The 24266-nt window shown below is 33.9% G+C and overlaps 3 protein-coding genes across 5 annotated transcripts; all 3 read left to right on the forward strand.

Moving 5' to 3' along the window:
- The first annotated feature begins 1176 nt into the window (after positions 1-1176).
- Positions 1177-9273, forward strand: LOC123894358 ((+)-neomenthol dehydrogenase-like). Its single transcript, XM_045944335.1, has 6 exons — positions 1177-1313; positions 1553-1799; positions 3230-3304; positions 5225-5395; positions 8384-8778; positions 9131-9273. The coding sequence occupies exons 1-5, from the start codon at positions 1294-1296 to the stop codon at positions 8753-8755; spliced, it is 885 nt and encodes a 294-aa protein (XP_045800291.1). The 5' UTR covers positions 1177-1293; the 3' UTR covers positions 8756-8778; positions 9131-9273.
- Positions 1178-24149, forward strand: LOC123894354 ((+)-neomenthol dehydrogenase-like). Of its 3 annotated transcripts, none has more exons than XM_045944330.1 (5): positions 1178-1313; positions 20974-21224; positions 22450-22520; positions 22675-22851; positions 23731-24149. In XM_045944330.1, the coding sequence occupies exons 1-5, from the start codon at positions 1294-1296 to the stop codon at positions 24109-24111; spliced, it is 900 nt and encodes a 299-aa protein (XP_045800286.1). In that variant the 5' UTR covers positions 1178-1293; the 3' UTR covers positions 24112-24149. The 3 variants fall into 3 exon arrangements, with proteins under 3 accessions (XP_045800286.1, XP_045800287.1, XP_045800285.1); XM_045944329.1 differs by lacking the exon at positions 1178-1313 and adding an exon at positions 20421-20730 and having other exon boundaries at positions 20974-21225; positions 22451-22520; XM_045944331.1 differs by lacking the exons at positions 1178-1313; positions 22450-22520 and adding an exon at positions 20420-20730 and having other exon boundaries at positions 20974-21220.
- Positions 16672-19474, forward strand: LOC123894351 ((+)-neomenthol dehydrogenase-like). The gene is made up of 5 exons (XM_045944326.1): positions 16672-16972; positions 17518-17764; positions 18361-18435; positions 18547-18723; positions 18822-19474. Exons 1-5 carry the CDS (start codon positions 16947-16949, stop codon positions 19197-19199), a joined length of 903 nt encoding a protein of 300 aa, XP_045800282.1. The 5' UTR covers positions 16672-16946; the 3' UTR covers positions 19200-19474.
- Positions 24150-24266: the final 117 nt, after the last annotated feature.

The following is a 24266-nucleotide window of genomic DNA, read 5'->3' on the forward strand; positions in this document are numbered from 1 at the left end:
TTGAGTGCTTTAAATGTTCTTAGAAATGGATATTGGGCCTAACTCATCCTTACAAAACCGGCTTTTAAGGTGAGGATTGCCTCTAGTATATAAACACTTAGTCAGGCCATATCTCAACCGATGTGGGACTCTTAACACACCCCCTCACGCCCAACACTATTGGGCTTGGTGCGTGGATATAAATGGTAGGTGGCCCGATAGCGGAAACCTGATAACAGGTGGTCCAACGGATCGGGGAGAGGCTCTGATACCATCTTTTGTAAGGTGAGGATTGCCTCTAGTATATAAACACTTAGTCAGGCCATATCTCAACCGATGTGGGACTCTTAACAAATGTCACAAATTGGGCCATTATCAAAGTGATTGTCCAAGCTGGGAAGATAAAGATGTCAATTATGCAGCTTTTGATGAAACTTGGATTCATGAAATTAAGTAACTTATATGTTAATATAAGCCCCTTGCATTGTTTGGACTTTGATATTGATTGGAATTCGTGGAATTTAATATGAGAAACGGACACATAAGTTGAAATTGGTTTTACTTGAGATTTTCTTCCATTTTCTACAAAAATTTAATAGATGAAGCGAAGGTGCATTATTTCCTTTGTTTTGGAAAATATGCATTTTGGACACAGATGAACCGGTACATTATTACATGAACCGGTGCATTTCCTGATTGTAGTTTTAGAAAATCTGGGAAAGATGCACCGGTGCAAGCCATAATGAACTAGTTCAAATTGGAACCCGACAGAAAAATGCACTGGTGCATGATGTTTTGAACCGGTGCATAATTGCTAGCTAGACTTGTCACTTTAAAAAAAAAAAACAATCTAGTTTTTCCAATATATAACAATAATTATATAACTAAACAAATGTTATTTTATTTTCTCTACCAAAAAAAAAATTGTTTTATTGAAAAAGATAAAGACTAATCAACAATGAATATAATTGATAAATCATAAGAACAGAATACGACATCAAAAAACACTTAAAAACAAACTGAGTGAGTAATACGATACTAATGTTATCCGATGGATTGTCACAATTAATTAACCTTATCTTGTTTTGTACGAGTCACGTGTGTGGAGGATAACGGAGGACAAATTGGAATTTGAGTGTGTGTGTGTAGTTTTATCGGAAGTCAACATCTTCATTATCGCAAATGAAACATAAGTGCCGTCGAAGGAAGAATTTATGTGTGGTTGCCTAGTAATTCCAAGAAAAGAAAATATCTCATGTTTAGTATATACCATAACTGAAACGTTGTTGCTAAGTTCAAATTAAACTAAAAATCATGGAAGAACCTACACAAAGGTACGTAGTAACAAATAACTTCCCTTAAAATAACATATATCCAACTATGCATGTTTTTGAATCTTAATACGAGTTTAATGGATATTGGCAGACAAAGTAAATAAACTTTACACTTTCTTGATATTACAACGAAGGTTGAAGCATTCTCATTAATTGAGTGTGTAAAGTTTTTTTACTTTATCTGCTTATGTCCATTAAACACATAGATTTTCATAATCCTTTGTATCCATTTTCCTCAGGAATGCAGTGGTGACTGGAGCAAACAAAGGAATTGGATTTGAGATTGTAAGGCAGTTAGCTTCAGCTGGGATCAAAGTGGTTCTTACAGCAAGAGATGAGAAAAGAGGTCTTCAAGCTTTGGAAACACTCAAAGCTTCTGGTTTATCTGACTTTGTTGTTTTTCATCAACTAGATGTAGCTGATGCTGCAAGTGTAGCCTCTCTTGCACATTTTGTCAAATCCCAGTTTGGCAAACTTGATATTCTTGTAAGTAGTTACATGCAAAAATTGATTTTCTTTTGCGACCGTTTGTTTAAGACAGACGAATCATATTTCAAGTATATATTTTGAATCAAATTTTGCACTTGATATGTGAGTCGTTTAATCTTGATCAATTTGCGATCTAGGACTACGACAAATGCTTACCATGCAACTTTTGTTATTTCTTGTTAGTTTTGTTGTTCTACATGCACACTTTTGCTTGGTACTTTGTACGGTTGTTCTTGTTTCCTAGCTCTTGATTTGTTTTCATATAGTTTATTTTACTCTGTTTTAATTTTCTTATATTTACTCACTCACAAAATTAATTCTTCTTTTTAAAATCTATTTTTCTATATTCATGTTACATGAATCATGTATATCTTATAATTATTCTAAAAATATATTATAATTCTAAAAAAATATATATATTGTAGTATGACACATTTGTTACTAACTTGACATAAAAAACCTACCTATTTCTTTTGTTCTCTATTATAGGCAAAAGTTCATTTTTTAAAATTTATCGAACAATTGATGTATCTAATATATATATATATATATATATATAGAGAGAGAGAGAGAGTGTAATACATATATATATTATAAATTCAGATTACATAAATAATGCTTTTATCTTCCATCTATTATTAAAATGATTTTTCTTCAATAGCTAACCAAAATAACTATTTCATTTTTAACAATAAAATCATTTATAAAAAAATGATTCATTTTTCATAATAGCCTACACATAATATAAGTTCCTTAAGGTTTGTTTGGGGAGGAGGATTTTAAAGTGGAGAGTTTTTTTTTTCTTTCTAAGAATTAATGAATTGTTATATCATTTTGACTTTGTATAAAATGAAAGAATGGTTCAAGTGACGAGGGAAAGACATGTTCATAGTTCTCTAGGTGATTCTTTGGCAAAACAAATTTGGAAGCTTTTGGATATGGATTGGACTATAGAAATTTTGCATACTTACCGTGATGCTAAAAAGTGTGTCGATGTCTTGGCCAATTGATGAGATTGTCGCTAATGATAGTTTGGTGATATCTACCCCTATAGACTAACAATTGCTTTGTAATTTTTTTTTGGGCTTTTTGCCCTCTCTTTTACCAAAAAAAAAAAAAATAGTGGTTCAAGTGGCATATGATGCACAAGTCATCAAAAACAATTATAACGAATACGAATTTTACAGAATCTATCGTTGGATTATATAGATCATCCATATATTATATTATGGTATTTTTTCGACTATTTTTAAAAAAATCTCAAATATATTACAATATAGATATAGATACACATTACCCTCCAAATTTCTCTCTCCCAAACATGCATACTGTTATACTTTATTTTGGATAAATTTCTTAGAGGTGATAGATGTTTGTTTATATAATTTCATCATCAAATTAAGGTTGTACTTTACTGTACTGTGTAGGTTAACAATGCTGGGATTAACGGAGTTGAAATTAAAGACAGTGATTTAGTCAACCAAATACTCATTACGAACGGGGTTAGTATATATCAACACATGTTATGTTATATATGAATCTAGTCAATATATAGATGCATTAAACGTTTTAAACTTGATCCTATCCTACACCGTATGAATCATCTGTTTGGACTTTGGAGTTAGAATCCTTTTTATTTACTATCTCTCTTTTTCTCTTGATCAATATTGAAAAATGATGAGAATAGAAAATGGAGAGACACTTGCATAAATGACTCAAATTGGAGATGAATAAAAAAGAAGATTGTCATTCATATTCATTTTGCAATATGTCATGACCGGTTATGAATTGAAAATGAGATTGTCATTTACTCTCCAAAATAGAGAGGATATGAAATCCAATTTTGAACATCCGAGTCAAGATCTTCTCCATGTTTTATCCTCTCCATTTTGCCATTATTAATGTTTTGGAAATATAAATACAATAATGTGACATTTTGTGGGTCCAAGTATTTAATATATATTTGAAACATATTCGAAATTATAGTAATCGAGAGAGATAATTGGGAGAAAAAATGGAGAGGATCCAAACTCCTCGTAAACTGAAAATTGTAGTAAGAAATTTTACCAACCAAAACATCAAATTTTAATATTTCCCATCAAACATTATTATTTCACTTGATATTTTTCCAAACCCTTTGAATTTTCTCGCGTTAAAATTTCAAAAATACCCTACATTTCAAATGCACCAACATTTTCATATTTCCCTATTTTTATTATTTACACACTCACTATTTAACGTGTAAAGAGGTAAAATTGGAAGTATAGGGAGTGAGATTTGGATTCCCTGCCGTCAAAAAGTGACTGCAGGTGAATGTCAACCACTCATTTTATTTATGTTTTTTATTTATTTTATGAGTATTAAATTTGGACTATTAGATGGTGTGAATGCATGACTGCATGGTGAAAGTGAATGCACTCAGTCCATATCCATAGGGAGTGCTTGAGAAATTTAGCCGGAGCGAAAAAGATAATAAAAAATCGTTCATAATTTACTGAAATTTTTCATTAAAAAAAATGATCTATCTGTGAACATAAAATGCATGCATCTAATGTATTCATTATCATATTTTTAATAGATGGATATTTATCCAATTCATCTGTAAAAATAAATTATAGTTTTTTTTTTAATAGAATTTATAAAACTTTTTTGTAGATTTTTTTTCAAAATAGAATTTCAATTACTTTAAAAAATATTTAAATTTCGTAAAAGCGGTCGTGGCCTCCAACTGTGGTCCACGTAGACCTTCTTGCAACCCATGGCGGTGAGTTGCAGAGATTCAGTGGTTCTCACAGCAAAGCTTTGACTTAAAATTCTAAATTTTTATATGTTAAAAAATTCTAAATTTTTATGGAAGAGGCCTTGTCAACGGGAATAAAAAAATCATTAAAATATTTAAAAGTATATAAAAGTTTATTAAAAGTAAGGACAAAAAATTGTGACAGAAAATATTTAAAAAACTAAAAGTTGCTGAAATTATTTATAGAGACTAAAAATAAAATTCAATTATTTATAAGATCAAAATTTTATTTAATCATATTAATTATGTTGAATAGTTTTGTGTTATTTTTAGCAAGGACATCTCAAATAATTTAGAGACCATGCACTAATCATGAAATGGAACCCTTAACTTAAAAAAGTACTCAAATAATTTTGTGTTATTTCAAGATATTCCATCACCAACCGGTCCTGAATTTTAGAATTAGGATATTAAGTAATTGAGCTTAAGTGATTATTGAGTTTTTTTCAACTGAATTTTTTTGGAGACTCTGAATTCAATTGTTGATAGATATAATTTTTTATTAAACTTTATTATCTCGCGGTCGAACTCTAACTACGGGTTAATAATTAAATGATTAATAAAAAGAAAAACTTCTATAAATGTTTTGACTTTTGAGCATTGAGTTATTGTTACTTTGTAGGCAGTATCTGATGATGAGTTGAGAAGGGCAGCGACAGAAACATACGAGTTAGCGAAAGAATGCATACAAATAAATTATTATGGTGCTAAAACAACATTTGAATACCTTCTTCCCCTCCTTCAATTATCTGATTCACCAAGAGTAGTCAATGTTTCATCAGCACTGAGCAAGGTATGCTAATTTTGACATCATTACTAAATTCTTTTCTTAACGTAAAATCAAAGTATTCTCAATACAGGATAGTATATGATTAAAAAGCTGGTAATTATAGCTTTTAATTAAGAACCGTTACTTTGTCAAAAAAAATTAAGAACCATTACAATCTTTGTCAAAAAAATAAAACGAACCATTATAATTAAAAAAATGACTTAACGATAAAAACTGAAGACTTTTTTTTTTCTAGTAGTCTATTAGAGCTAGAATATTTTTTTTTGGTGTATTAGAGCTAGAATTTTACTTTTTAATGTGAACACGTGAGAGTATCAGAATTCGAACCCCGATCATAATAATATATGTATTTGAAACGAATTCTTTATATACCTTTGTCTGAACTAATTCTTTTTAGACCTTTACCAAATTGTGTTTTTACCATATTATAAAATTGAATAAATAATTGTGGTACTTCCGATTTAGTATTCATCAAAATTACCCAAGTTAATTTTCACCAAAAAATAAATAAATTATCCAATGGAGTACAATCATCAATAAAAGAAACAAACCATTTTGCACCAGAAGCATTAGAGGTAGGGGCAGGTCCCAAACATGAGAGTGAATAATATTAAATTGTTCATTGATCACTTGTATTAAAACTAGGAGAAAAAGAAACATGATGGTGTTTTGCTAACTCGCAAACATCACACTTAAGCAACTCAACAAAAACGGATACATAGACTTAATTATAGAAAATTGGGGATGACCAAGACGATTGTGTTGAAGCCAAATTTGTGAGGCAAGAGGAAGATTCTGACTGGAGAGAGGAAGACAATAACCTGGGACCATCTGGTTCATCAGAGAAGTAGTATACCCCTGTATACCCCTGTCCTGAGGTCAAGTCCTAAAAAACACAATGAAAAGCAAAGAAAGTTACTTTACAATTTAGATCACGGTAAGCTGATGGATGGAAATTAAATTAGGGGAAAGTTAGGAACATGAAGCACGGATTGCAACTTAAATGAAGGTGGAATCAAATGTCATATGATTCGTAGCACCAGAGTCTGTGGGATGGATAACTCAACTGGTTAAACTAGTTGAGCTAAGGGTTAAGGAGTTTTTCCTTTCCCAAAATCTGTACCCGGATCTGGATGGGGTCAAACTCAACATTTAGACCTTCCAAGAAATCAAATATCCTACCCCTCTCAACTACAACATTCAGAATGACAGTGTCTTTACTGCACTCCATCTTCAAATTTTGGTATTGGTCAGTTTTAATCTAAAGATCATTGAGAACCCCAAAATATTTGGGGACCAGAAGATTTCCTTATTTGGGGACCAGAAGATTTCCTCTTTAAGTCATAACTGCAACCGAGGTAATCTCAAATTACTCGTGTAGTAGAGAGAAACATACAATTTCTACTAATTTCTGGAGATATGGAGTTCCAAAGCCAAGTAATAATAACATAATCATATTTATCCCAAGAAGGGAAATTAATTAGGAGCAGTGACTACTACAGTAGAATCACATTCAAGATGGTCAATCGTATCACAACCTTTTAGTGTTTGACGAATTAATTGAAACCGTTGAAAATAATTTTTGAGTATCTCAGAAAACTTCTTTGAACACGCCAACGGAAAAAGGAGGTTGAGACGAGAAAACTGACCCCTGAATCGTAAAAAACGGCGCCCAATAGGGCCGTGATGTTTACGGTGTTAGACTCGGATTTGGAGGCGGTTACGATGGTGTTGATGAAGTTTTGATATGTTCACCAAGCCGAACTACGGCTCTGATACCACTCGTTGGATTGTCTAGGGGAGCTCGGGGAGAAACAATGAGATCAATGCTCTAGGATCTCAAAGAGGGGAAGACGCTACATCTCCACCGAAAACCTTACATTAGTTTAATGGGTCACCTCTCTTATAAATCCAACATTATCTTTCCATACATAGTCGATGTGGAACTTAAACCACTCACACTTGAAACCCAATATAGAAAGAATGAAAGAACAAAAAAATTACAACTATGGCGGCTAGAGTTTATGCGGAAGCGCGTCCCAAAAATCGGGAGCTCATGATATCATGTTAATTAAATTGTAGAATAAAAATATGTCTAACATTAGAATCCATTATTTGAGTACAATCACTAAATAGTTTAAATAGACTATGTTATATCTAATGAGCCTAATTACACTACCACAAATATGGAATTTAGTAACATTTAAAAAATGTTACTAAATCCAAAAAAAATGTTACTATTTAGCTTCAATAACATTTGGAAAAAAGCCTATGTTACTAAAGGTTTTTAGTAATATCTTAGAATATTTTAGTAACACTAAAAAAAAAAAAAAAACTTAAAAGTGAATGAAGAAAGCCTATGCTACTACAGCCAAAAGTTATCATGCATACAATGATTTCATGAATGAAGAAATTTTCAAATATGCTAGGTACACCAAATATCATAAAAAACATGGAGAATCAATCAAATCATGAAGATCAAACTAAAATAGATAAACACAATACAAACAAAAATAATCATTCAAGTAAAAGACTAGAAACTATAAACATAAAACAAGCTAGCTGATACATCTATAGACCTACTCAATACATGAGTGATGCTATCTCCATTAGTCAATTGATATTTGAAACATACAATCTACCTGAACAAAGCAAAAATCCATGCAAAGAGCAAAGCAATTGAAGATGAATGCTATAACAAATCCCCAAATTTCTAAGATTTTTTTTAGGAGTTTTACTCCGGATTTTTATTTAAATGGAATGGGATATAGTAATTTTTAGGTATATATATGTACTTTGTTATTTAACTATATTACAAGTTAATGCTTTATAAATGTGCACAAGTATATTTATTTGTCACATGTATATAACTAATTTGTAATTTTAAGCTTTTATAGGTAATATACTTTGTTAATTAGTTAATGTTTTTACCCGCTCTACTTTTTAACTAAATTTGCATTATCATGACACCTGTTATTAATGTCAAATCAGAATTTATCAAATGAATGGGCCAAAGAAATCTTCAATGATGTCGATAACCTTTCAGAAGAGAAAATAGATGAAGTATTGAAAGAGTTTATGAAAGATTTTGAAGAAGGATCCTTACAAAAAAAAGGTTGGCCTAAGTTTTTTGCTGCCTATAGTGTTGCTAAAGCTTCTATGAATGCCTATACAACAATTATTGCAAAGAAATATCCTACTTTCTGCATCAATTGTGTTTGTCCTGGTTATGTCAAAACAGATATAACTGCTAATACTGGTTTGTACACAACAGAAGAAGGTGCTGCTCATCCTGTTAGGTTAGCACTACTTCCCAATGGTAGTCCATCTGGCCTCTTCTATAACAGAAATGAAGTCTCTTAATTGTGATTGATATCATATTATAAATATTTGGCTTAACTACATATTTGGTCTCTTACGTTTATTTTAGGTTTCAATTTGGTCCCTTACGTTTAAAAAGTATCAATTTGGTCCCTTACGTTTATTTTAGGTTTCAAGTTAGTCCTTTCCGTTAGTTTTGTCACTTTCAACGTTTGAACAGTACACGTGTCACTGTGTCCAAGTGCCACGTGTCAGTCCACATATGCAAATTGACTGCCACATGTGACAAAATTGACGGAAAGGACTAACTTGAAACCTAAAATAAACGTAAGGGACCAAATTGATACTTTTTAAACGTAAGGGACCAAATTGAAACCTAAAATAAACGTAAGGGACCAAATGTGTAGTTAAGCCTAAATATTTGGTAATTTTATGTATTATGGATATGATTTAATTCATCTATATTGTGGGTGTAAATTGTAATCACAAGATGAGTAAAAACATTTGACTTTGATCATAATTATTTCTGAACTTATCTTTCATCTATCATATGTTCACTACATCAATGTTTTATCTTATTCATGTTAAGAAGTCTCACATCGATTGAGATGGTTTGAATGTGTGTTTATAAGTGAGAACAATCATCAGCTTATAAGTCGGTTATATAGGGTTGACTTAGGCCCAACTCTCAATTCTCTGATGGTATCAGAACATCTCCACGATCCATTGGGCTACTTGTGTTTATAAGTGAGGGCAATTCTCGATCCATTGGGCCACATGTGTGTAAGGAGTAATGGAGTTAGCTTGCATTCATACTATGGGAAGACCCCATTATATAGAGTTTACAAGGCATGTATCAGTTACAAGGCCAGTCAACATAGCTTAAGGCACAAGTAACCTGCTAATTGGGACAAGCCCACACACACTATGCCCAAAGACACTAGATACTCCTAAGATATGCTCCCCTAATCTGAGCACTGACACAACAGATTACAATCACAGTACAAAGACTCAAACAATACAAGATTTCAAAACTAGAAAGCATAAAACTATGTAACAAAACTAATTGTTGGAGTTGAAAGCATCACACACTCCAAGTTTTGACCTCAACTTCACAAATGATTCCAGCTTGAGAGGTTTTGTCATGATATCTGCAATTTGCTCATCTGTGTTGCAATGTACCAGCTCCACCACACTTCGTTTTGTCAAATCCCTTAAAAAATTGTACCTGACATCTATATGCTTGCACCTGCCATGCAAGATTAGATTTTTGACAGTTTAATTGAAGAGTTGTTATCACAGTATATTGTGCTTGACTTCTCTTGCTTTTGCCCAAGTTGCTGCAATATTTTCCCCAGCCATACACCTTGACAAGCTCTTGATGCTGCAGCTACATATTCTGCCTCAGTGGTGGACAATGTTACAATTGGTTGTTTCTTTGAAGACCAAGATATTTCTCCATAACCAATCCTAAAAACGTAGCCTGATGTACTTTTGCGATCATCATTATCACCTGCATAGTCAGAGTCAGTCCAACCTTCAAGTTTCATATTCAAGCTTCCTTTATCATATAGAACTCCATAATTGATAGTTCCTTTGAGATATCTGAGAATTCTTTTAGCTGCAGCTAAATGAATTTCTGTTGGCCTTTCCATGTATCTTGCAATTAGGCAAACTGAGTAGCACAAGTCAGGCCTAGTTTCTATGAGGTACATCAAGCATCACTCCATCTGCTTAAACTGAGTAGAGTCAACACACTTTCCATTTTCATCTTTGGACAGTTTAGTACGAGGTACAATGGGACTGCATACAAAATTATATGAGTCCATGTTGAATCTGGTTAGAATTTTTGCTGCATATTTCTGTTGATTTATGAAGATTCCTCTGTCATTTTGAGTTACTTCAACACCAAGAAAGTATCTCATTTTTCCCAAATCCGTCATGGCAAAGTTTCTCTTCATGGATCTTTTGAAATCCCTGATCAATTCATCATCATTTCCAGTGTATATCAAGTCATCAACATACAAGCTTACTATAAGTATCTTTCCTTCTACCTGGTTGACAAACAAAGTATGCTCATGTGAGCATTTTTCAAACTTTTCTTCACTGAAGTATGCTTCAATCTGAAGTAGGCTCTTGGGGCTTGCCTTAATCGATATAAGACCTTCTTTAACTTGTAAACTTGATTTTTCTTGCCCTTTTGATATCCCAGAGATTGATCAACATACACATCTTCATTGAGTTCTCCATGTAGGAATGCACTTTTGACATCAAGTTGATATAAAATCCAACTTTTTGATGCTGCAATGGATAATACAGTTCTTATTGTGTCCCGTCTAGCCACAGGAGCAAACACTTCTTTAAAGTATATTCCATATTGCTGAGAGTACCCCTTTGCTATAAGTCTTGCCTTATATTTTTCTACTTTTCCTTTTTCATTTAATTTTGTCTTGTAGATCCATTTGACTCCAATTTTCTTACTACGTGATGGTAACTCAGTTAATTCCCATGTGTCATTGCTTTCTATGGATTCAATTTCATGATCCATTGCCTTTCTCCAAACCTCATGCTTCACTGCTTCATCAAATGTTGTAGGATCACTGTTATTACAAAACACAGCTAGATTGTGTAGTTGTTCTTCTTCTTCTAATTCTTAACCAGTTACATAGTCACTGAGATATCCAGGCCTTTTAATCACCCTTGGTGGTAATTCATCTTCTGATTCATACTGTTCATCATTTTCACTATCTAGCACAATTACATTTTGAGGATCTTCCTCATTATTCACATCAGTACCTGCCTCTTCTGTTGTCTCTGTAGTTTCATTGTCATTGTTGATGTTTACCTCCATCATTGTCATAGAGAGTTTTCTGAGTTTTAGAGGCCTCCGCCTCTCCCAAATTCCAGCCTTTTGATTCATCAAAGACAACATCTCTGCTGATTATTATCTTTATATCAATTGGATTATACAGCTTATATACTTTAGATTCCTCACTACTCCCAAATGTACACATTTGATGCTTTTATTATCTAATTTCTTCCTTTGTGCATCTGGTATATGAACAAATGCCAAGCATCCAAATATTTTGAAGTGCTTCACAGAAGGTTTCATGTCACTTCATGCCTCTTCTGGTGCCACAGCCCATTTGACACATTCTGGCCAAAACTTCTTTGGAACTTTCTTGTCATTCAACATACACCTGACCATATTCATGATAATCATGTTCTTCCTTTCAGAGACACCATTTTGTTGAGGTGTATAGGTAGTGGCGAGTTGTCTTTTGATGCCTTGTTCAGTGCAAAACTTGTTGAATGCTTCAGACATAAACTCTCCACCTTTGTCAGTCCTTAAGCTAAGAATTTGACAACCTGATTCCTTTTCTGCTACTGCTTTGAACTTTTTGAAGCTTTCAAAAGCACCTGCCTTATCCTACAATAAGTGTACCCAGGTCTTTCTTGTAAAGTCATCTGTGAAGGTGATGAAGTATTTGTTACCACCATTAGATGCAAGATTTCACTTTCTTAGGTGCAGTATTTGAACCAATTCCAACTTGTGTGTTGCCCTCCAATTCACTTTCTTAAGTATCACTTCTCTGTGTTGTTTACCAAATAAGCAATCAGAGCAAACATCAATTGCTTCTTTCAATGCTGGTAGGCCTTTTACCATTTCTTTCTTAACCAGAGGACTCAAGCCTTTATAGCTCAAGTGGCCATATCTCTTATGCCACAGTTGAGAATCTATTTCATCTGTAGTTTGCAGGCGCATAGGGACAAACACAGTTGCATTGATCACATACATTCTATTAGCAGACATGTGTGTTGACATGATTAGGCCCCTTTCTTCATGAAACACTTTGCAAGTATCATTTTTGAAGACAATAGTTAAATTCTTCTATTGCAATTGGCCTATACTTAGCAAATTATTCTTAAGCCCAGACAAGTAGTATACTTCACTCATAACTTGAGTGATTCCCCCAATATACAGTTTCAATTTTCCTTTCCCCATTACATGCATTTTGGAATCATCTCCTAATTTCACAGATTCTCTAAAAGCACCATAAAAATTAAACAGCCACTCTTTATTTCCTATTATATGATTGCTACAACCTGCGTCAAGATACCATACCTCAGTTTTTGCTTGAATTGTAGCATCTTGTTTGGTCATGAGAAACATTTCCCCAGGCTCATTGAACTCTGCATAGTTGACATTAGGATCTTGTTCCCCCCAACTGGGGCATTCACTCTGGTAGTGACCCAACTTGTGGCACTTGTAGAATTCAACATTCTCCTTGCTACTATTTTGCCTTCCTCTGCCCCTACCACGAGCACCACCATGCCCACGGCTACGTCCACGCTCACCACGTCCACCACCAGTGACTTTCAACACTTGTTCATCATCTTTGTCACTTTAAAATTTCATTCTCTGCTCTTGCACAATCAAACTATTTGTAATTCATCAATTGAAAGAGCCAGCACGTCATTGGATTGCTCAATGGAACAAACTACATAGTTAAATCTTGGTGTAAGTGAGCGCAAGATTTTTTCAACTACATCTAAAGCTTCCATTCTTTGACCTTGAGCTGTCATCTTGTTGACAATGGAAAGTGTTCTTGCAAAGTAATCATTGATTTATTCACTTTCTTTCATTGCAAGGACCTCAAACTCGCATTTCAGAGCATGTAATTGAGCACGTTTCACTTTGGCTGAGCCTTGAAACTTTACACGCATTGATTCCCAAATATCTCTTGCAGTTCCTTTCTCAAGAATCGTTTCCATGATTGTTCGATTAATGGATTGAAACAAATAGTTCTTAGCCTTGAGATCACAAAGCTTACTCTCGTCTACAAGACGTTGTTGCTCTGCTAGCTGTAGCCATTGATGGCGCAATAGTGACTCCATTTTCAACAACGCTCCAAAACTCCTTTGATCGGAGAAAGTTAAGGAATAAGCAAGAATCAGAATCCTTGAATCGAAAAAGATGAAGAAAAAACTTTTGTAACCGTCGTAACTAACTCTTGAAACTGCGTTTCAACAATCAATAGGTCCTTGGATTAAGGCCCTTCTGATACCACTTGTAAGGAGTAATGGTGTTAGCTTGCATTCATATATAATATGGGAAGTCCCTATTATATAGAGTTTATAAGGCATGTATCAGTTACAAGGCCAGCCAACATAGCTTAAGGCACAAGTAACCTGCTAATTGGGCCAAGCCCACACACACTAGGCCCAAAGGCACTACAGACTCCTAACAATGTGTTTATAAGTGAGAGCAATCCTTACCTTACAAGCTGGTTTTGTAGGGTTGAGTTAGGCTCAACTCTCAATTCTAAGATTTCGTTCACAAATACCCCCAAATATATTTAGAAGTATACGAACCTAAATGGTCCATTTACTTTGCAAAATGTAAATAGTACCGGATAACAATACACAAAACTTTTAAGATATTGAACAACTTGTTGTCTTGTATGATGTTTGGTGAATAAAATGTTATTTTGGTAATTTAGACTACTGTATTAAGTAAAATCATTATCCCTGGCTATAGCAAACCGGAGCCTAAGCTGCGCCTAAAACTTGATACTTGTCACCCAAGTAGGCGCGCCCATAACACAAACTAGCCAGACCTACCAGCCTTGAGAAGACGTTCATTCAAATAACTAAGAACCAATGTTTTAAAAACCGGACCGGCCGGTTCGACCGGTTCGCCCGGGAACCGGGCCTAGTACCGGTCCGGTCAACATCACAGAACCGCTAGTCCGTAAAACCGTTAAAAAACCGGTACGAACAGGTCTGAACCGGTGAAAACCGGAAGAACCGGTCCCGGTTTTACAAAACCGGCCGGTCCAGATTTTTTATTAAAAAAACTAATTTTTTTTTCTTTTCAGTATTTAAAACGTACCTTTTTTTTTTTACTTTTCGTTTTTTTTTTGACATATTTACAATTATGCAGCAATTATTTCAAATGGTTGTGTTGTTGATTTTTAGTTGGAAGTATCCATATCAATTACAATTGCAATAGTTGTGATTTTGATTTGAAAAAACACAGATCTTTTACTTCTTTTCTTTTTTCTCAGTTAAATACAAGTTTATTTTTATTCTCTATTTTTGCAAAACTTGCAATTGTAACAATATCTAAATCCTCTTTCCCTTAATACACTATTATCAACTTAAGAACAACAACAGATCTGTGTATTTGAAAAAGTAGAAAAATAGGTTGGTATTTAAGAAGAAAGAAGGAGAGGTAGAGATGAGTTTGAGAAGAATGAAAATAGATCTGTGCATTTGAAAAGGAACCTTGGTTTGCTTAATTTAGAGAAATTGAAGTTAAAGAAGGTAAAGAATGAAAATAATAATATTGTGTGGCTGCTGCTTTTCTGATGTGAGATTAGAGAGATTAAGAATTAGGGTTACTCAACTTATGAGTGATATATATATATATATATATATTAAGCATATTGGGCTAGAGTATTGGGCTTCTAAAATTTTGCTAAAAAATAAGTATTGGGCCTTTAAAAATAATATATTGAGATGTAATGTAATTTTTTTTACTCATATATATTCTTAATAAGTATATATTTATTTTTAGTCAAAAAAAAAGTATATATTTATTTATTTATTTATTATACGGTTCAACCGATTTAATAACGGTTCAACCGATTGAACCGATTGAACCATGAACCGATGATCTCAATGGTTCGATCTCCGGTCCGGTTTTTAAAACATTCCTAAGAACTAAGAAGTTCATTACGCCATATGTAGAAGAGTTACACACTAGAACTAGAATGAAACACATACAACATTATTGTGTGTCTAGAGTTGGTAATCGCTATGAAGGACACCCACTTATTTTTCAACTACCAAAATTATTGTATTTATGAAAACAGATAGAAAGAAGGTTCATGCTAGTCATCACTCACATGGCCTTAAAATTAAACGTTACTTTCGGTGGGAGGTGGCCTTAAACATGGTCATAGTAGTAATAATAAATCGAAAATATAGGTATATAGAAATCCTAATATTCATAAGTGAAGTATGTGGTGTATGATGATCAAATAATGTTACCAAATTTTATGTTTTTTGCCATAAAATAAAATTGATTTTCAATTCTATATCCTTGCCTTCCTTCATCTCTCGTCAATCTATTCACTCGAGTTACACACTCACGCTCACGATGTTAATAGATAGTTGAGATCATCTTTATCTACTTCTAATATAATAAAATTGATTGATACCAAATTTACTAATTTATCCTACTAAAAAATATAAAATAAATAGTAAAAATAGTTTTACTAAAATAAAATTATTGATTTAATTATTAAAAAATAAATTTTACAAGAAAGAAAATAATAGCTTCACTTAATTATATTGACAATATTTTAATTATTTTATTCTAAATAAATTTTTCAACTTAATATAATTAAAAACTTAAATATCAATAAAAATCAATAGACCCGTGCGCACGAGTCTCTAAATATAGTTGTGATTAATTGACAGTGTAAAATTATAACGTGACACAAATGATAAATATTCGAGTTTTTTAACTATTTGGTTCTGCATAAAAAAAAAAAAAAAAAAAAAACTATTTGGTTCAAGTTTCGAGGTATATATGAAAAAACATGTCAAAAGAGGTGAATATAGTAACATTCAGGAGTTCGTCTAATGGTGTAAATTTGGAACATCATGCTCCTAGTATACTCCTCTCTAGATCTTAGATTCAAATTCTCCAGTACCAATTTATGTATCGGGATCGGTCCATTAAGAATTTTGTGATGAGTGATGACTTGAATTGGACACCCCTCTAATGAACGGTGGGACTGGTCTCTCGAATTAATCCATTCTTCAACAAAATATTGAGTTTTTTTTTAAAAAAAAAAACAAATAATGACTTTAAATAATAAGAAATCCTTCAGCGAAATAATGAGTTTAAATTAAATAATAGTAACTTCGAATGTCTCTGCTGTGCCGTGTAGAGGACAAAAAAAGAATGTCATTTTTTGTTTAACGAGAGTCCAGAAAATTACTCAAATTAATAGTCATACAAACAGGTACAGAGTTAGGAGGCAATTAATGATAACTAGTAAATGTTGAACAATACAATGTGTGTAGTACACCCTTTCAAAAAAGAAGATAACACCTCTTCTTAAATACCAGTACATTCAAATCAACATGCACAGCACAGAACCACAAAGCTAGCTGAAGTAAAGCCTTGTTCTCCCATTTTCAGTTCCAGCTAAAGATGGGATCAGAAGTTGCAGCAGAAAGGTACGTAGTAACAAAATTTAACAAGCTTTAATATTGCTCACATAGTCACATTTATGGCTAAATGTGGCCGATGCAACCTATCAAGCACGGACATTCTTCAGATTAGGCTTGTCCACTGTCCGACATCCATCCATTTCTGACACGACACCAACAAATATGATCACATTGAATTATTCTCTTTTCTCAAATTATTATCTATGTTGAAGTGTTAGTGTTCGTGTCTGTGTCTATGCTTTATAGGATGCGACATCATCAATCTGATGTCGCATTGCACAGACGTAAAAAAAAATAATGTCCCAACTCAGATTGCAGTTACAAATTGTTTCGGTACACCTAAAAGTCTCTCATGCTTGGTAGTTGAGACTACGGGTAGTTCATATACAAGTAACACCCACACTCCTCAACCCAACACGAGACTTCTTTCATAAAGGACAAATCCGTGAAGGACTTAACACTCAAAGCTGACAATATGTAAGAAGGTGATATGACGAATTTGAGATCGGAACACAAACATTTTTAAGAAAGTCATTTGGTTTGATTTACAGGTATGCAGTGGTGACAGGGGCAAACAAAGGAATTGGGTTTGAGATAGTTAAGCAGTTAGCTTCAGCTGGAATCAAAGTGGTGCTTACTGCAAGAGATGAGAAAAGGGGTCTTCAAGCTTTGGAAACACTCAAAGCCTCTGGTTTATCTGAATTTGTTGTTTTTCATCAAGTGGATGTGGCTAATGCTGCAAGTGTAGTTACTCTTGCTGAGTTTGTCAAATCCCAATTTGGCAAACTTGATATTCTGGTAACATAAAAAAATGGCCCTTTTTAACAGTTTGCACCTATCAATTGTATGAAATTCTTGAAGGATTCAAGTGATTTGGATTAGGTGTAGTGTGATTGAGATGCATGCATTTCGGTCTGATCAAGATTGAATGATCCAAATTTTAAAACAGATTTTGATTTTTTTTTTTATTCAAAATAGTGAACTTGAATTCTAGACCACACAATTTTGATCAGACAGCAGATATGCGCGTGAATGTGTGCATGCCGTCACAATGTTGAGATTGCACACATTCTAGATCTTATAAAAAATTGTGTAGTTGACATAAAGGACAGTATGAGAGCAAACTACCTTATTGTTCTTTGTATAGGTTTTCAGTTATATAGGTTAACGGTCTAAGGAAACAACGATTAAACTGAGGGAATGAACCTCTCAATGGGCATAGAATGCCCTGATCTATCACGGTCCATTCGAAATCGAAGTCCAATACATATTTATGAAATAACTAGTGGTTAATATTAATTGACCATATATTAATAATAATTCATAATAATTGATTAATTAAATAATTAACTTACAAGTTTGTGTGCTCATCCTGCCACTTTCGTTCAATGCAGGTTAACAATGCAGGGATTAGTGGAACTGTAATCAATGACAAAGATTTAGCTACTTTGCTTATCGCTAACCCTGGAGTAAGTATCTATGTTTTTTCACCTTTAAATAATGGAAACTGATTTTGCTTATGAAGAAAATGATGTAATTGTTTTATATTTTGAGATTGAGCATTTGATTCGTCGTTGCAGGCATTATCAGAAGAGGAAAAGAACAAGGCAGTGACTCAAACATTTGAGTTAGCTGAAGAATGCTTACAAATAAATTATTATGGTACTAAAATAACTACTGAATCACTTCTGCCACTCCTAAAATTATCTGATTCACCGAGAATTGTGAATGTTTCATCAAGTTTGGGGAAGTTAGAGGTAAGAAATTTTACTCCTTTTGCACCTACTTTTTAACACTCTCGTAGAATCTATTTCTAAAATGACGAGATATTATTGCTTATTCATGTCAAATCCAGAGCATACTAAATGAAGAGGCTAAAACCGTCTTGAGTGATGCGGATAACCTAACTGAAGAGAAAGTCGATGAAGTATTGAAGAAGTTTCTCGAAGATTTCAAAGTAGGTTCGTTGGAAAGCAAAGGCTGGCCTAAAACTGGTGGTGCTTATGTCTTATCTAAAGCTGCTATTAATGCTTATACAAGAATTGTTGCGAAGAGTTTCCCGACTATAAGCGTCAATAGTATTTGCCCTGGTTATGTCATCACAGATATAACCAGCAATACTGGTGTGTTAACAGCTGAAGAAGGTGCTGCAAGTGTTGTGACGCTAGCACTACTTCCCAATGGGGGTCCGTCTGGCCAATTCTATAACCGGACCGAAGTCGCTACCTTCTAATAAGTACTAGAACTTGTGATTTAAGGACAAAGTGTGTTACTTTGCTTTTTTATCATTGTTATTATTATTGTTGTTGTTTTTGTTGCATCATGTTTTATAGATATAATAACAAGACTTATTATATATCTAATGAATAACACGTGATAAATTACTAGCTAATTCTGTGTATTCATCTTGTACTATTAATTAAGCGATGTACCAAGTTGTATGTCAGATTAAGAAAGTTGCTTATCTGCAAAAGTATAATTGTATATATTGTGGAATGAAATTTCAAATTTAGAGTATGTATAAAGCTGATATATATATATTATTGGATGGAGAAACTTGAGCTTGAGTTTAAATCAAGTGGTTACTGTAATTAAATTAAGGACCTATTGTTTCGGAGAACTTTAGCTTAAATTTTAGTTGAAACAATCATTGATTAGGCTTTATCCAGAAAGACTCCGGATTATAGGGTCCCTTACTGGTATATTTTGTTCTTCACCTTCCAGTGTACTAGGGTCCACTGTGAAGGAAAATTTCAGTCTTCTGATAGTGATTGGGCATGTTGTGTTGTGTTGATGATATATATTTGAAGCACCTCAGGTTATTGCTTCACTCTTGGTTCTGTTGTTGGTGAATAAGTAGAATGTCCGGGGTTCGAACCCCGACTCATGCATATATAATGCAATGTTTCTACCAACTGAGCTAAGTTCGGAGGGACGTGTGTCTTGTCTGCTTATTGCTCTTTAAATGTATGTTTTGATATTCAATAAAATATTGTGCTTTCCACATCTCAAAAAATTCTTGGTTCAATATTCTTATTCCATCCTTGTACATTTCTTTTAATAACCAACAACTTCATTATTGAATTTTCTCTATTGGCCTTTCTTGATAGCATTGGGACCATACCAATGACAATTAAAACAATGCAACTTCTATAAATTTTGTGATTAAACAATTTCCATAACAAAAAGTTATACTGAAGAGTACAAGAACTTGGCTTATAAAATGTTTAATTTTTTCCAAGTGGTAAGGGTCTCGGTACCCTTAAGTATGTGGTCGGGCGATTCTTAGCTCATGCATATGGAAAACATTCAGCTGGGAGGGGAGAACCCACCTTGTGTGCTCCACTGGTTTCTGACAAAAATTATTAATCGCTAACGGCGGCAGAAACTTCGTACCAATATCATGGTAACCAAAAAAATGCTCAATTTTTTACATGCACAAAGTAATTTTAAATATGACATAGTCAAATTTAACAGGATCATCAATATCTTCTTTAATGGAATGTTGATCAGGTCATACTTTATTTACCTAAAAGACAATATACATAAACTGAACCTAATCATAGAGACCAACGGAAAAGACCAAATGACAAATTGCATAGTGACAAAAATAACAAGCTGGCAGGAAAATAACCTTAAACAGCATAGTAATTTAGTATATTATGTTTGGAGCTACATTGTTTTTGGTTTCATTGTTATGATAAGCATCCATTCACATTCCAAACATTAAACTTGAAACTTAAGATGGGAAAAGCTACTAAAAGGTAATATTAGAATCACATGTCGTAAATTGTTCTTATGCGGTCACGGTTGCAGTTACACTGTGATCCTTGGTATTACAGCAATATATGGCTGATGCGGCTGTAATTGCATTTGTAGACGGCAATTTAGACCTATGATTAGAATAATATATTTTAATTCACGCCGTTAAATTATTGTTATGTATTCCTCATCCCTATAAACTTACATGTTTTGATCATTTTAGTTTTTTGGGATGAATTTGTCAGGTATGCAGTGGTGACTGGTTCGAACAAAGGAATTGGGTTCGAGATAGTAAGGCAGTTAGCTTCAGCTGAAATTAATGTGGTGCTTACAGCAAGAGACGAGAAAAGGGGTCTTCAAGCATTAGAAACACTCAAATCCTTTGGTCTATCCGATTTTGTTGTCTTTCATCAATTAGATATTGCTGATGCTTCAAGTATAGCCTCTCTTGCAAATTTTGTCAAGTCTGAATTTGGAAAACTTGATATCCTGGTAACATGCAAAAAATGGTTCTCCTTTCCACTTTTTTGTAGTGAATATAAGTTTTTCATGTTACTAGCTTAAGGATTTGGATGTACCGCAGTCAAGATTTTTCGGATTTGCAGACGTTGCGGATAGCAGGCCATCTGATCAAAAAGATTGCACGGATCATATTACAACTAAGTATTTTAAGTCAAATAACATAGTTGGAATGTGAGGCGTCTTATCTTGATGAGATGATCTGCAAAGCTCAACTACAACAAATTTGAAAAATCTTGACTGCAGGTAATGGCAATCTTGTGCTTTCGTACCTTGCAATATTCGTTGTTTTACATGCACGCTTCATACTTATTGTTGTTCCGAGGCACAAGATATCATTCATCTCGGTCTTCTCTACCGCTGAGAGATGCGCTGGCATATGTGCAAATCCCTTTAACGCTTCAACACACTTTTGTTGAACCAAAATTGCCCTCATCTTCACCTTCCACAACCCAAAGTCGTTACCCCCGGTGAACTTCTCAATTTCCCATTTTGAACCCATGGTGCTTAATCCAATCAACCCTTTGCCCCACGGTGGGCGCCAATTGTTGTGAATCCGAAGATAACCACATCAATAACCTTTAGTGTGTGGGACAAATGAATTGAAGCAACCAAACAAATCAATGAACAATAATCACACAAAAGCTAAAATAAGTAAAAGCGATTAAGAACACGAATAATTGTTTACCCGGTTCAGTTAAAACCAACCTACTCTGGGGGAAAGAGATCTCCGTTCCACTATCAATCAAAGAACTTGATTACAAAGATTCAATACGAAAAGTTGCAAGAATTTATAGTTTTCCAAAATTCTACCCTTTTTACGAATCTCTCCCCCCGTGACCAAGAGATTCAATCAATAAGTGTTTACAAGGTGTTAGAATCACTTTCCCAACGGTAGATTTATACCCAAGAGAAACCCTCTTAGGGTCTGTTTGGTTCGGGGGTTTTGGAGGAGAGGGGAGGCGAGGGGAGGGGAGGTGGAGGAATATTTAAAAACCTAGCTTGATGTTGGATGCAAAAACCCTTGAAAAACCCTTTCTCTCTCTTCCTGGCGGCTGCACAACAACATGACAACACTATCAGGTTTTTGCGCCTCATACCCCAGAATTTTGAGCACCATGCGCAAAAGGCAGCAGCACCTGCTGCAACTGCACCTCATACTCCAAAACTGGCGCTAAATTAATAAAATTAACAAAATTTGTTCAATGCAGGGATTATTGGAACTATAATTCATGACAAAGAGTTATTTAATCTAGCTATCATGAACCGTGGTGTAAGTATGCACTGAAAATGGATTATTAACATACTCTCTAAATTTCTACTAATTTTCCAATATTTTATCCTTGATAATGAAATGAAAACTTCTATTAATTCTGCTTGGAGCTTCGACCGTTCAACAATAAGTATTCATGAGTTATCCTTTGCAGGCATTATCAGAAGATAATAGAAGAAAGGCAGTGACTCAAACATATGAGTTAGCTGAAGAATGCTTGCAAACAAATTATTATGGAGCTAAAATAACTACTGAATCATTTCTGCCACTCCTAAAGTTATCTGATTCACCAAGAATTGTGAATGTATCATCAACTTTAGGGCAGTTAGAGGTATACTATTTTACTCCTTGCCTTAATAAATGCATCCGTAGATTATTTCAGGAGAGTGAAAATTGATTCTGAAGACTTAAAATTAATTTTGGCATGTTTCGGAATTCCTGAATAGAATTGATTCTAACTCGAAACTATCATTTGGAGTTTTGGCCTCCAAACATAATTTTTACAGTCAAATCTCTTACATTCAACTCACTTTTAGCCAAAATCTATTTTTTTACTGCAGAATCAAACACACTAAAAGGAAATCTTGCTCATCATAATGTTTAGGTATAGAGTCATTTTGCAATCAATGTGTAAGGTAACCTTAAGTATAAATAGAAGTAGTGACATTTACCATCAACCCTCTTTTAGTATCTATATGTATATAGATAAGATAGTATTGTTGCACCAGACTTTTCCAACAAGTTAAACAAGAGAAATAATACCACCCTACAAAACCCGGCTTGTAAGGTGAAGATTTCCCTCACTTATCTTGCAACCGATAGTCCGATCAAAAACATGATACCATCGTAGAGCCTCGTGAAGGAGGCTCTGATACCATTTTAGAATTGGGAGTTGGGCCTAACTCAACCCTACAAAACCTGTTTGTAAGGTGATGATTTCCCTCACTTATAAACATATATTCAGGCGATGTGAGACTTTTTAACAATAACCAAATGCTATTTTCAGTATAGAAAAATAAGCTTAGTCCTAAAAATAGGAAACAGACTCGCTGCCGCATCACGCAGTTACTAATTTCGACTGTCTAATCTATATTAATGGTCAAGATCATTTAAAACTGATATAGTGAATATGTAATCTGAGGCGTCACGGTCTCATAATTTTCTCTGTTAATTTGCATGAGGCCTTATTGCTTATTCATGTCAAATCCAGAGTATACCAAATGGATGGCCAAAAAGTTTCTTCAATGACGTCGATAACCTTACAGAAGAGAAAGTGGATAAAGTATTGAAGAAATTTCTGAAAGATTTCAAAGAAGGTTCATTAGATCAAGAAAATGGCTGGCCTAAGACTTTTAGTGCTTATATCATTTCTAAAGCTGCTATGAATGCATATACAAGAATTCTTGCTAAGAATTTTCCTACTTTATGTATCAATAGTGTTTGTCCTGGTTATGTTGTAACAGATATAACTGCCAATACCGGTTTGTTAACAGTTGAAGAAGGTGCTTCTAGTGTTGTGAGGCTCGCACTACTTCGCAACAGTAGTCCATCTGGCCTATTCTTTTACCGGAGTGGAGTTTCTTCCTTTTGATTAGTAGTAAATAAGGATAAACTGCTGATTTTGCTTGTTAGTTATGAGTCTACATTGGTTGTCAAATAGTATTATGAGCTGTATATTTTATTATAAAATTTGGAAACATGTCATAAATATTCGACTAAGTTTTACTTTAGCTGTCGACTGCCTAA

Source organism: Trifolium pratense, linkage group LG7 (genome assembly GCF_020283565.1).
Source record: "Trifolium pratense cultivar HEN17-A07 linkage group LG7, ARS_RC_1.1, whole genome shotgun sequence".
Lineage (NCBI taxonomy): Eukaryota > Viridiplantae > Streptophyta > Magnoliopsida > Fabales > Fabaceae > Trifolium > Trifolium pratense.